The 14,331-nt window shown below is 37.9% G+C and overlaps 1 protein-coding gene across 2 annotated transcripts in view; it reads left to right on the top strand.

Annotated features, from left to right (window-relative positions):
* The first annotated feature begins 729 nt into the window (after positions 1-729).
* Positions 730-14,331, top strand: part of LOC139709370 (E3 ubiquitin-protein ligase ubr3-like) — a 49,794-nt gene continuing 36,192 nt past the window's right edge. The window contains exons 1-11 of one of the 2 annotated variants that reach the window (XM_071621328.1): positions 730-1,261; positions 1,964-2,097; positions 2,765-2,926; positions 4,361-4,444; positions 5,988-6,127; positions 8,218-8,446; positions 8,881-9,069; positions 10,717-10,850; positions 11,282-11,434; positions 12,297-12,386; positions 13,223-13,351. In XM_071621328.1, the coding sequence (XP_071477429.1) occupies positions 795-1,261; positions 1,964-2,097; positions 2,765-2,926; positions 4,361-4,444; positions 5,988-6,127; positions 8,218-8,446; positions 8,881-9,069; positions 10,717-10,850; positions 11,282-11,434; positions 12,297-12,386; positions 13,223-13,351 (1,911 nt within the window). In that variant the 5' untranslated portion in view covers positions 730-794. Of the gene's footprint in view, positions 1,262-1,963; positions 2,098-2,764; positions 2,927-4,360; positions 4,445-5,987; positions 6,128-8,217; positions 8,447-8,880; positions 9,070-10,716; positions 10,851-11,251; positions 11,435-12,296; positions 12,387-13,222; positions 13,352-14,331 lie in introns of both variants that reach the window. The other variant, XM_071621329.1, reaches the window with a different exon arrangement.

Genomic DNA, 14,331 nt, shown 5'->3' with positions numbered 1-14,331 from the left:
ACAAAATGGTGGTCTTCAAGAACTGTATGAAATATTATTTCACAAAATGTGAAGTCCAATGTTTGATTACCCATACTTTCTTCTGACTGATTAATACTTTTAAGTCTGTGTAACATACCTGTAGAAACCCTACAGCTGTACACCATATTTCACAATTTTAGTACTTTCTGTATTGGGACTTGTAAGACAATTAGTTTGGAGTTCTTATTTATTATTGAGAATCACAAATGACAAAATGCATTTCTACCTTATAAGGAGAATTATACATTGTATGTCTCTGAAATGACTATGCATTTGTGTTTGTGTTTTGTACAGGAGGCAATATTTTGTACATGTATACTTGTAAGTTGTTAATTTCATGAATATCAGTGGAATTGTGAAAAGAGGGCAAATCCTAAATATACAAAGTGAAAGTACATACCGATGTACATGTACACTGTCCCCATGTATACATGTACAAATGTAATTCATATTCAGCTCTGATTTGTGTTCCACTTGGTATTAACATCCATTCTCTGTCATGTACAGTTCATGTAAGTAACTCTGTGCGAGACGCTGGTTTGTTCCCTCAAGGTACATTAGATTTGCTTAACTTCATTGCAGGACAACAAGAAACAGAAAAAGACAAGCTGCCTCTCTTGCCCCCCCCCCCCCCCCCAATCAGAGTCAATCATACAGGAAGGATGATGGAGTTTGACAACGGTTGGAAGTACATTGTAACTCATCAACAATCCAAGTCAGATCAAGAAGTTACAGCTCTGTGAGGGAAGCACTACATTGTCTCAAGGTTCATTATGGAGATGGCAGATAAATATCGACGCCCAGGGGAGACAAAGCAGCAAGCTGCTGCAAGGATCCATAAGGATCTCTCACGAGAGCTCTTACCCACCCACAGGGAACTGCGAAGTGAGGGGGGCCGCAGGGAGTTCCATGAACTCCTAGCACTGCTGACAAACCCTGACAAGCCCTTGGATGACATTGACCATCTGGAATGGCTCCACCTGCTCATTGCAGGGGGCAAACCCTTTGAGGAGTTTGCCTCCAGTGTACGAGAATATGATGATGCCACAGCCTGTGGGTTGGTCTGGACGGCCAATTTTGTGGCGTATAGATGTCGAACATGTGGCATCACGCCGTGTATGTCAATCTGTGCTGATTGTTTCCATGGGGGAAACCATGAGGGGCATGACTTCAACATGTTCAGGAGCCTGGCTGGTGGTGCCTGTGATTGTGGAGATCCTAGTGTCATGAAGCCTGCAGGGTAAGGAATTACCATTGACACATATTACTGTTTTCAGCGTGATACATTGCCAAAGTGTTGTCTACTCAATCTCCCTTGCGAAGATGCCACTCTTGAAACAAAATCCAAGATGACATTTGCGTATTTAACTTGACTCTCAGCAATGCTGAACATTTTTAGAGCGCATTGACAAAAATAAGATGGCCGAAACAGACAAACAAAAATGCAAACTTTCATGTACAGATGTAACAGTCATAGGTATTAAGAGCAGGTCTGCGTTGTACAATTTTCTGATGCCAAATCAATTTGCAAGGAATGGAGTAGAGTATGTAATCAATTGAGAACGCAGCTACATTGTACTACCAGGACAAATATTCACTTGACCTGCTGTTCGTCTACACTATTGAAATATTTTTCATTTGTGTAGTCCATCAAATTACCTACAGCAAGTATGCTACATCTATATAACACTGGGTATCATAAGATGCAATTAACAGTGTAGTGTTGCCATTAGAAGTCCAACTCAACGAATTAGAATTATTGTATTATGAGATTTTATTACCATGAGCACTGATTTTACTCAAGTGCAGACATTTGTGTTTGCTAGGTTTTAAGTTAGAGGGGATTACTGTTACACTGGGTATTTCTGGTAAACTGGGTGATTACATGTTTTAAATCAGCCAATCTGACCTGTCATGCCTTTCTTCAAAACTGTGTTTCCAGATATTGTCACCGTCATGGAGGTGAAAAGCCAATTCGTAAGCAGCCACCAGCCAGTCTGCTGCTAATGGCAAAGGAGATTGTCCCAGCCCTTCTGAAGAGGCTGCTCCTACACATGAGACTCAACTACATACCAGGTATAAGATGCTATGAATTGTTGAACATATCATGAAATCTAAGAGATCATATATCATCGTGATTTATATAGAAATGAAACATTTAATTAATAGAGAGAGAGATAAACATACAAACAAACAGACAAAGAATGCTGGGGCATAATCTTCATTACGTTTTCAACTTCTATAGGTCATGGTTTCTCTTTTTCTAGTCATCAGTGTTGTAGACATGAGTTAAAGTTGCAATTCAAGCTTCAGAGTAGAATGTCATGGAAATACCTTCACAGTGTAAGTACTTTTTGTGCTTATTTGTAATGATGCATCATAATGAATTGTTCTGTCAATTCTGTTGCTGGAGCTACCTTGTAATAGAGGTGACTGGGTTTGAAATATAAAAACCTTTTTTTAATCTATCATTCTTTGCAGAGAATTGTGTAAAGTGATTGTCAAAACTTTGAACAATAGTAGTCTGAAGATTATTTTGGTCTCATCTGGATCAAATACTGTTTACACTGCATTGTGTGGTGTTTTGAGAAAGAGTCTCGTAAAAATACCCATAGCTGAAAAGACCAGTACTATGATACTGCTATTTCCAGACCAAGAATGTGTATGTTTTTCTTCAATAACAAAGTCTGTCACAAATATGTAATCTCTTTGAAGTCATATTGTGTTGTCATCATTCCTTCAGCGAGCCAGTATATGAGATCAGGAGACATCTTCCTGACAGCCATGCGAGAAGCCGACATCTTTCTTGACCTTTTGCACGACCTCTGTAAAATGGGTGGAGCCATGCGTCGAGTCCTAACAGAGTCACTCATGAACAAGGACCTATACTCCAAGATAATAGAAGGTAGCAACAACTTTTTTTTTTACTAATGTTGTAGGTGTTTCAAATAGAACTACAACGAAATTGCCCTCACAAATTGTCATATGCTCTGGCTGTGAATTATGTTTTGAAAATGTTTGTGAGTGTTGTAAAAATTTGCGATGTGTGGTTAACTTTGTGAACTATAAGTGTCACGCATACAATCTGGATATATTCATATGAGTGCAATGCCATAACCCTTTTGCTAACACATATGCACAATATGTCATCTGCCCACATTCTTATTTGCTATGGACAGTTAAAGACATTTGAGGCCGTCGAGTTGAATAAAGCTGGGCTAATCCAGAATGATATATATATATATTTTTTTTTTTTTAATCCTTGAATCTATATCTGTGTATGATAACGCATTTCTATTTTCTCACATTTTTCTTTTACCTTTCATATGTTTGTTTCGACTACTTTTTTCTTCTCTTTTCTTTTTGTTTGCGTTACACTGTGTAAACCTACCTGCAATATTTCAATATTCTGAACAAAGTGTGAAAGTGTACTTTTTACTCGTTGCCATATCACTTTTTGGCCATTATTTTTGAACATTCTGGTAACATAATTAATTTTGTTTTTGCATATGGTAATCTCCTGCTGTTTTTACTTTTAATTTGTTAATTTTGTATCTTTTTTTACTTATATAGATTTCACATCTTGCTTGTTTCTATGTGTTCGTTTGCTTTCTTTTTTGTTGCTGTTGTATTATGTGATTTTTACTCGCAATATGTACTATTTGTAACAGGGCTCACTTGAAAAGCAGGCCCTTGGGCCCTGAACGTGACTACCCTGTTCTTTTTTGAAATAAAACTGAATAAATAAATAAATAAATAAATATGGAACTTATTCTCTGTGTTGTAATCATGCCAGGAAGTCTCTGATGCTGATATAGCCACAAACGCTTCTTGATTTCAGGAGTAAAGTACACAAAAGAAAAACAAGTTGACTTGTGGAACCTCATTATTCTAGGCAATGTAGACAGAGCATTGTAGATAAGTGAGTACATTCAAGATTGTGGATGTCCATTTCGGTGGCTAGCATGGTATCAGGGAAGGGGGGGGGGGGGCATTTCACGAAGCATTTTGTCTGACAAAGTTGTTAGACAGATTTGCTGTCAGCCAATCAGATGCAAGGATTTCAGTAGCTTGTAACAGTTTCTCAGAAAAATATCTGACCAAAACGCTTCATGGAATGCGCCCCCGATGTATCGCAATGGTCAGTTGCAGTTTGGATGTATTGCACACCTTATTGCTGTTATACTATTATTTTTCCCCCTTTTGGATGGGGCTCAAATGGGGATCAAATGTATAATGAGGGAGACCACTGCATAGTCAATTGAAACCTTTACATGCATCATGTCAACGTTCAAGATGGTGGTTGCTCATTCATTACTTTCTCTCCATAAATATACAGAACTCCAGAATCATCGTAGCAACAATCTCTACCAGCATGCCCTTGGAGGGTTACCATCTCCAGACCAAAATGTTGTGATTGGATGTGAGTTTGTCATCATGTTTTAATCATTTGCTTTTCATATGAAATACTGTGTTACCATGCTAAGATGTACACATATAGTCCGACCTCGATTATCCGGCCACGTCGGGACCGGCGCTCATCCGGATAAACGAATTGGCCGGATATGGGAGACACAATGTTAATGTATATTAACAGCTGCCGTCCAAGCTGCCGTCCCAGTGCAGTGGCAGCTAGGCAGGTAGTGTACCCCGCAACGTCGGTGTAATCTATGCTAGCCTGCACACATAGTCCCGACAGATCACGACTGCTTACTACGATGATAATGTGGTGTGCATTTATGTTAGTTCTGTCGGGAATATTGTAGGTAAATCGTGTGAGTTTTGTAGAAATTTAAATTGAGTTTAAAGTCACTGTTTTTTCTCAATTTTTGGATGAATAAAAAAAGTCCTTCACTGGGTGAACGCGTCCAGATAATAGAGATTTCCGGATAGAAGGAGGCCGGATAATCGTAATCATAATACATAAAATTTCACTATTTCCACCATATCTATGCAATGCCTGAAGATATTTTCTTGAAATTTAGTGTATACATGTATTACCCAATTTAGATTCTCTGATGAAAGTTTGGGGTCGTGAGGTCAAAGGTCAAAAGGTCAAGTAAAAATATTAAAACTCCACTTTTTTCTCCATACCTTGGAAGTTCAAGGTATCTTCATGGAACATAGTATATATACACGTACTGACTGGCAGTGATTATCTAGAGAATTTGGGGTTCATGGGGTCAAAGGTCAGGGTCAAAGGTCAAGGGCAACACTTCAAAATTTCACTATTTCCCTCATGTTTATGCAATGCCAACAGGATTATATATTTTTTTTTTACACTTGGTGTATGCATGTATAGCCTAATAGAGATTCTCTTGAAAGTTTTTTTGAATCTTTTTTTTTTGCCTCGAAGGTCAAAAGGTCAAAGATCAAGTGAAAGTGCTGAACTAACTGTTTCCTCCATATCTCGGAAGTGGCTCAAGTTATCTTGACACTTACTACATATTTATGCATGTTCTACCTGACAGTGATTATCTTATGAATTTTAGGGTCAAAGGCCAGATGAAAATGGTAACAATTTACTATTCCATACAGAAATTGCACTTTTTCTCCATACCTTGAAAATAACTCAATGCATAAATGTATGAATGGGTCAAAGTCAAGTTAAAGTCCTTAAATGCCCAAATACATGCTCTCCTATTCATCCAATTAAACCTAGGTCAAGGAAGTTGAACATTCAACATATTTGTGACAAACATGTCATTTTAATATTTTGCCAATTTTGTGAAAATGTAATCACACATTGTCCACATGTACTATCTAGACCTATTAGGAGAATCATGCATTATGGCGGAGGCATACCAGTCGCCATAGCGACATTTCTAGTTTCCCAAAGACTTCAATGATGAAACTTAGTATGTCTTTATATGAAAAAAAAAGTACACTCTTCATTTTCAAGTATTCAAAGATGTGAAAACCATAATGAAAATAAATGCTCTTATTTACTCTGCTTTCCCCCTCAGCTACAACATATCCAGGTATCCCAAAGAACCTGAAGCATGAGACACTGTTGGAGGAACTCATCTTCTGGACGGTCATCTATCGCTTCCCTCAGAAGATGGTCACTTTTCTCCTCAATATGCTGCCTGACAATGAGTACAAGGTACTCGTGTCTGGTATTCCTTCTTATTCTCTCACAATATATCCTCCCCCACCAGCTCATCACTAGCTTTAATACCCAAAAGGCAATGCCGCCAAAAATCAGTTAAAGGGAAAATATAGCTCTCAGAATAGCGCAAAACTGATCTTCCACCGTTTGAATTTGCTTGATATATGATGACATAAATGGTATCCCGGGGTGCCAAATGAAAATTAGCCATTTTTTTTTTTATTATTATTTTTTTTTTTTTAAGGGTTGTACCCTGGGTTGCCAAAAAGTGGGAAATTATTTTGGTGCTGGAGATAGCACGCGCTAGCCAGTGCACTGCACTGCACTGAAGCACACGCTATTGCTAGCACAGTGCACTGCACTGCACTGAAGCACACGCTATTGCTAGCACAGTGTACCATGCATACATAGCATGACATGCAGTGGCATGGGAATGACTATGTACACGCACACATAGTGCATGCATTTCTCTGCGGCTGTCCTCGAGTGGACATGAGGTGGCGCTACACGTGTGATGCATCATATATCGAAAGGATCTACCAAAAACACTTGTCTTGCTGATGCAATATGCCAGGATGATGAGTCATGTTGAAGTTTTTGAGATCAAAAGTTAAGATTAATTTTGGTGGTTTTTTTTTTTTGCCTGATTTTTTTATTATTTATGATAGATTATTAAACATTATGTAGCAGTCTGTGTACACTTAAGAGCAAAAACCTGAAGACCATGTTTTATCTTTAAATTGAAGTCAGGTCTGCACAGACTCTTGTATCCTTTTGTAATTTCGTAAGGGACTTTGCTAGACAGTTTGGAACAAAAGTGTAAAAATACTTGTTACATATGCATTGTAGTCATAATGTTAAGCAATGCATCAGTGAGGGCAGTTTCACTTCTTTGGCTTCTGTGTTGCTCATATACAATACACTGATGTCTCTCCTACTCTATACGCCAAATATTTTGTGAGTTTTTAATTTTCGCAAATTTCGTGAGTCAAGTGCTATTCACGAAATTAAAGACATGCGAAAATATTGACTCTGATCCCGATGTGAATGTGACATACGCGTGTACACTTCTCCATTCAGTACAGGACTCCACGATCGTGAATTTAATCACTCGCGAAATTATTGGGAATTCCCGATTGGCGAAAATTTAGACTCACGAAATATATGGCGTATACAGTAATAACCTTGTAGATTATTCTTCAAATCTGCTCTGATTGATTTGTCACATAATTGACAACCCCTGCATGATATGAGATTTTATTGACTAGTTCAACAATATCACGTAAATAACACGACCATCTACTTAGGATGTTAACATCACAATTGGAAACTGGACCATGTCGCGTGATGAGTTGTATTTCCATTTATTTAGGATACATTTTTCTGTTTGTATGTGTTGATTTCTTTTTCCACAACCAAGAAATTTTGGTTCACCAGTTTAGTTACTTATATTGTAATGTGTAAAGGGTATAGGTGTCTTTTTTTCAGAATCTAAATCTTTGCATATACATGTGTTTAGTCTTTCTAGTTACTCCGCCAAGTTTGTTTTTGTGCAAAATAATTCAAAAAGTTGTAAACGGATTTGGATGAAACTTGTAGGAAAGGTTGAGAATGACACAAGTAACAGATGATTATATTGTGGTAGTGATCTGGAAATTTTTATGCATTTTATGAAGGATATCATATAATTTGGCAGGTAGGGTCAACGAACTTGGGAGTTCTAGCTGTGCATTTTTGAGGTTTTCATACGCACACAAAAGCGCGTGCTCTAGTTTCTGCCAGAGTGAGGCGCACTGCCGAGCTGAGGGTTGATGACGAAACAAAGGCTTCTATTGGGAAAGTGGGCTATTTTCGGCATGCATGCATGAGTGAAAATCACTGATCCCTATGGGAGAACAAGATCAGTGGTTGATAAAACCTGTTTGGTGGAGGTCTGCGCTCTCAGAGTGCTTTTCTAGTCTTAGTAATAGTGCCCAAAGTCTGCTCAGTTGTAAATGTTGTATATGTAACTTCTAGATAATACTTTTTAGGAGTCACATATTTGTATCGCATTGTAAATGTTGAAATAAAATCTCTTCCCCCAGGAACTCTTCACAAGGACGTTTGTGCAGCACTATGGCTGCATTGCTATGTCCCTGGCTGAGGAGAGATCACCAAATCTCCTGGCCAATCGTGTGGTGCACATCAGTGTACAGCTCTTTAGCAATGAGGATCTGGCGCTGCGTATGGCTGAAGAGATGCATCTCCTGGAGATCCTCATCAAGTGCGCCCTCAACCTGGTCATGAAGACAGCCATGACATGCCCCATGGCAGGTGTGTTTACTTCCCTTATTCTCCTGACACTGATGTACTCCTTCATTGAAGTCAAAGTATGATTGTTAGTAAAATGAATATGCGACATGTCACTACAAAAGTAGAAGAAAGTCAACAAACTTTGATTTCCTGATTTTTTCAGCTTTTTGAGATTCTGCAGGCTATCAAGCTTTCCAATGATATACACTTTTGGCCCACTCTATGTCCCAAAAACTAATGCAGAAGTGTGTCACCGTGCAAACATAGTTCTGAGAAAATTACATGTTCTGGATATTGGAAAATAAAGAAAAAACATCTTATTTTGAAATATTCTTTGACTGTTTTATTCAACATGAGGTGCCTTAGATAGCAAAGTTTTGATTTTTTTAAACAAATTCAAACTGAAAATGGTTTGTCATTTCAAAGTTTCATTGGTATTGTTTGATCTTTGGAAGGAGTGGACAGCAAGAGCCAGAACAAACACCAGGTGGTGAACTGTGACCATCGTATCCTGAAGGGTCAGTGCTACTGGCCAATCATCAGTGACCTCACCAACATCATCTCTCACCAGTCAGTGGCCACCAGGTTCTTTGGCAGTCAGGATCTGATGGCATTGTGGGCCAGGTTCCTGCGCTACTTCATGGGTGAGTGGGGATGTGGTAGAAGATGAAAACTTCCATTGCGTACTGTTAAATTGTTACTCCTGTGCTAGCATATTATAAGACTGCTGCTCCACATTTGATTTCAATAATAGAGATTACTAAATGCGTACAAAATGATTTTCTTTCTAGTTCCTGCTGCTCCAGTTTCCTTTGCAGTTCAGATTTTTATCCATTTTTTGACACAGGAGGATAACATTTTACATCTCATTTGAATTGAATCTTTAAAGTTTTGGTAAGAAATCAAGCATGAGTGAAGAGTAAAACATAACAAAATTGAGCGGAAGAATGATGAGCCACTGGGTGATTTCAAGTTCGGTGCTAGTGCTAGTGCTAGAGCTATCTCAGCACTAGCACGGGCGATAAAACCGAACTTGAAATCACGTCGGTGTTGGGAGTTGACCTCAAAATTATGATGTATTTCCGGTTGCTAGTGCTGGGCTCAGTGTTGAATGTCGTCTGCTGAACTGAACTCCGCTGTTTGTGTTAGCAATTTACATGCTTTACCCCCATTGACTAACACTAGCCCCTAGGGATTAACATTTTCATCATTTCAAGTTCGGTGCTGGTGTTAGCGTTGCCGTGCGAGACTCATATTCACGTCCATAATAAATGCACGTTTTACGTGCAAAGTCTATGCTAATGCAGTGGTAGCCCATGCAACGTACACGAACACTCTCGACATGGCTTTATAAATCTGAGCCTAAGAACAAAATTACGATAATTGTGTATTAAAATTGTAAGTGTAAGAAATTTGAATTGCTCACAGCTCATACTCTATGTAGATCATACAGCCGGGGGGCCTCCCAGCCCCCCCCCCCCCCCTTCAGATCTCGGCCGTCGACCGAGTGATCGTGACGAAAATTGGCACACACATTGTCTATGATGTAATCTACGGTACCACAAAGTTAAATTTTCAAAAAAATTATCATTTATGCTAATTTATGCTAATTTATGCATAATAATGCATGAAATCAGACAATTTGGTATAAATCACTAAATAAAGGTCAAAATGGGCACATTTTTTGTGTAAGTATTCTTTTTAGTGTCCTGAGCAAATATAAGGGGAAAAAATTGCGGCATCAGAAAAAATTTCTGAAGTATTTTACTGTTTTTTGAATTTTTTATGTATTGCTTTATTTTTTTGACTTTATGTTTTTCATTGTTTTTTTTGTTTTTTTTATGAAACTTGTCCGCGACATTGTTCCGAACAAGAAAATATGCTATTAGTTGATTTCAATCAATAAAACCCCCAAATAATCATGCTTTTATGAAATTTGCCTGTAGGCACAGTTTGCATTGAAATTGTACACAAATTCACGTTTTTGAGCAAATTTTGTTCTGACATGCACGTACATATTTATGCGCAACTTCAGAACCGCGCGCCCGGGCATCGCCAATTTGGTGTCAAAAGATGCGGGAGACTCAAAAGAAAAAAGTCATGAAACGTCGCGGCGATAGCTTTTCGCGCGGAACATCAAGGGGGGGCCTCGGAGCCCCCCCCCCCGGCCTAGTTAGGGTTAAAGGCAATGTTACATATTCTTTGGAAAGCCTTGATGTTCTGTGTTGTTGGTGTTCTGGTTCAAAAGTCATGCCATTGAAATTTTCAATCATTCTTTTTTTAATGTTCAGGAATGAACCTGAATGTGAGAGAGCTCAACCAGCATGTGGAGTTTGAGTCCAATACCTACTCAACGGCTTTCTCTGCTGAGATTGAGGCTTGCTCTGCTCCAATGTGGCAGATGGCGGTTCATTGTAAAGATCCTGTAAGTACACATGCAGTCATAGAAATAAGTTTGGGTCATGTTGACTCTGACTCATCTATTCCATGAGGAGATATTTGCTTACTTATCTTCGTACAATTCCAAGAATTTGTTTCTATTTTGTTTTTGAATATTTCTAGATATTTCTAAATATTTTTGCAAGTCTTTTCCATTTTTCAAAAAGGTTGATAAGGTTTGAAATATATTTTGTTTATCTATGTATCATTTTTTGAGAGGAGGATGTAAACTGATAGTCAAAACCTTAGACAGTAAGATCATAAGATCATTTTGACTTAGGTAGGATCAAATATGAGATAATTGCCTACCATAATTGATTGAATATTCCCAAAGTACCAAACTAAGTGGTCTGTCAGCTACAGCACTCCTATGAATAACACCAGCAGTTTATTGATGCTTGTTTCCTCAACCAAAAGAATGCCACCAAGTTCACCAAGGGCATGCTGGAGGCGTGTCTGAAGGAGCTCTGCCATTGGGTGGCTGACTGTAGGTTGCCTAGGAAGCTCCACCCCCTCCAGGTGTCCTTCCACCTTCCTCTCCTTCGCTACTTCACCATCTTTCTTAGCCAGGTAACGTTTGTCTCTTGGGCTGTATTCACTAATATTGACCTAAATGCAGTGCTTGGATACCTCCCTATCTTCACATTTCTCTTCCGCTGTTGCTGAAATTGATAAAGATTTTCTTTTTCTTTTTTAAAGGCATCTGCTCCAGATCTTGTAGATAAATGATATTTTGTAGAAATGATAGATAAAATACGTGTGGTATGCTACATGATGTGTAGAAATACTAATTAAATTGGTGCAAAGTTTATCAAAAGTCACTTTTGCTTAGAGTGAGATTTTCTGGCCATAACTTTGGAATGTCCAGTGATGAAATAATTTGGTAGAAGGCTAGAAATGACTGAACACTTACATGTATGCACAGTACACCAAATGATGGATGACAAGCCAAAGATCACTTGGATGCCAGAATATATGTCATAACTTGTGCTACAAACTCTAGTGATGATATTTGATACGGTGGATGGGACTAAAGGCAGAACAATTTCTGTGTGCAAGGAGGGTCAAAGGTCCTTAAGAACGATGAACTTCACCAAAATGTGAACTAAAGGCCACTAATTTGTGGCAAAATGTTATACTTGCACAAGGATACTGAGGCCTCCCATTCGACTACACGCTTTAGTTGAGTTGCTGTTATACAGATGATGAAGATGTTTTCATTGTTGCTCTGAATATTGTTGTTGTCATGCTGATGAGGATCATGAGATTTCTGGTATTGACAAAAATGTTTATATAGTAAAAGTGGAAATAGCTGGAATGATATCATCTATGTTGTTATCTGGTGCTTTTATCAGCATCATGACATGAGTTTTCAATTTTTGCAACAGTTTCATATGAACCCATACTTGTTTGTGTGTCTTTGTGGCATCAGGCTGTTAACATCCAAGGACTGGACTTTGATAAATTCAAGTTAGACAAAGAGCTGCTGACAAGACTCATGATGTTCCCTCTTCAGATACAAGTAAGAGACCAAGAAATTATCTTTACCGTGTGAAGTTCTACTTGATTGATTTCCTACTTCTCAAATGAGAACATATCAAGTGCAGTATGATAAGATAGTGAATAACATGCTGAGCATCAATGTAAATGGTCAATATGAGGTTGTGTGAATGTGTGGAAGGGAAAAAGATCATAGGACACACATGTAAGCAAGCTTGTTTAACTGCACATCCTGTTATGAATGTAATCTTTGCAAGATTACAGCCAAGGAATTGACATGTATTGACAGATCAAAATGTATAATAAGTGACGGAAGTTGAAGAATAATTCTAGAGTACAATAAACCTTTTTGTTTGCCTTCTTTACTTCTCATGTGAAATGACTTATGATGTAAAGCATGTCACACATTGTACATCACACTGAATCTACAATACCATGTAAACAGTGATTTTTACTTGTGTCCCTGTCATTAGCATTGATTAGATTTAACTAGTGTATGCCAAAGCGTGATAGCATGATGAAATGCACCATCTCAGTGAGTGAATGGATGTGATGTTGTGTAGTGCTCAGTCACTACAGGTTTAATTCCGATGAGCAGGGTGTTATTAAAGTGCTTTCAACATCACAACTGTATCAAAAGCTCCAATATGATGCAAAAATGATTAGTATTGTTATGATAATTGTTCAAAAAATTTTCATCATTTTGGTTATTATTGTCTATAGAAATAATGATGTTATTGCTGTTGTTGTTCTATCAGTCTTCCATACTTTTGCTTTAGTAGAGAAATACAATGTTTGCAGATCTTGGGTCGTATGATATGAAAGTGGTAAATAAAAATGACTATCTTCCTTGCACAGGCCAAGCTAAGTGAGATCTTCTGTGGCATGTGGGTGAGGAATGGGGTACAAATGAAGTGTCAAGCCATGACCTATCTCCAGTGCCACTTCTGTGCTTCCATGGGAGATCTTGATCTCTACTTCATTCAGGTGAGCAATGTTTATCATAAATGTCATAATAATGCATTTTTCTTGTTGAGTGCATGTCACGTTTGTAGCCTGTTTGCACTCAGACATCTCAGAAATAAAGGAAACACAATAATGAAATATGACTTATGTATGATATAAAATGTATATTTATATTTAGATTTGAATTGTTGCATCTAAATCCTTGATACTTTCTGGCAGAGCATTTCAAAAGTGAAATCAGATCAGATCAGATTCATCTTTTTTATTGGTCTATGATGGGACATAGAAATTTTGTTTCCATTGACATTTGTACAATAATCATGACAATAAAAAAACACATCTCACATCACTATTACTTATACCCGTAACTAAAGAGAGGCAGCCATAGAGAAAAGTGTTCATCATAGAAAATTCAGCTGGAACAGTGAAAGTGATAAAGAGGTTTCTGCTTGTAAACTTGCAGTCTTCTTCATCCCCCTCTTTCTAAGTGTCTCCCAAAAAGACCCAGTAGTTTACATTCTTTTTGCATCAGTTTTCCAATCTCTCAGGTTTGCTTGAAAGCCTACTATAGTGTGAATGAAGGAGAGACCTTTTCTGTTTCCAGGTCACAGAGGATGAAAAAGTTTTACTGAGGAAATGCTATTTTAAAATCATCTCAGGAATTATGATTTTGTGGCATAACTGTGATTCTTGTGCATTATATTGTTGAACCTGTACAATTAAAGGACAAGTTCACCTTCATAAACATAAGGATTGAGAGAATGTAGCAATTTTAGTAGAACACATCATTGAAAGTTTGAGGAAAATCGGACAATCCGTTCAAAAGTTATGAATTTTTGAAGTTTTTGTGCAGTAACCGCTGGATGAGAAGACTACTGCAGTGTGTGAAAAACTTAGATGTCACATGCGTACAACAATATAAGGAAAATATAAAGAGAATTTCACAAAATTTCATCTTATGAAAAAAGTACACATTCCCCCGACTCGTTACCGACAAATGT

This window comes from Diadema antillarum, unplaced genomic scaffold, assembly GCF_040938485.1.
Source record: "Diadema antillarum isolate AM-2024a unplaced genomic scaffold, OU_Dant_1.0 seq00001428_RagTag, whole genome shotgun sequence".
Classification (NCBI taxonomy): Eukaryota; Metazoa; Echinodermata; class Echinoidea; order Diadematoida; family Diadematidae; genus Diadema; species Diadema antillarum.
The sequence above is the reverse complement of the archived record's forward strand: the minus strand, read 5'-3'. Positions and strand labels throughout refer to the sequence as shown.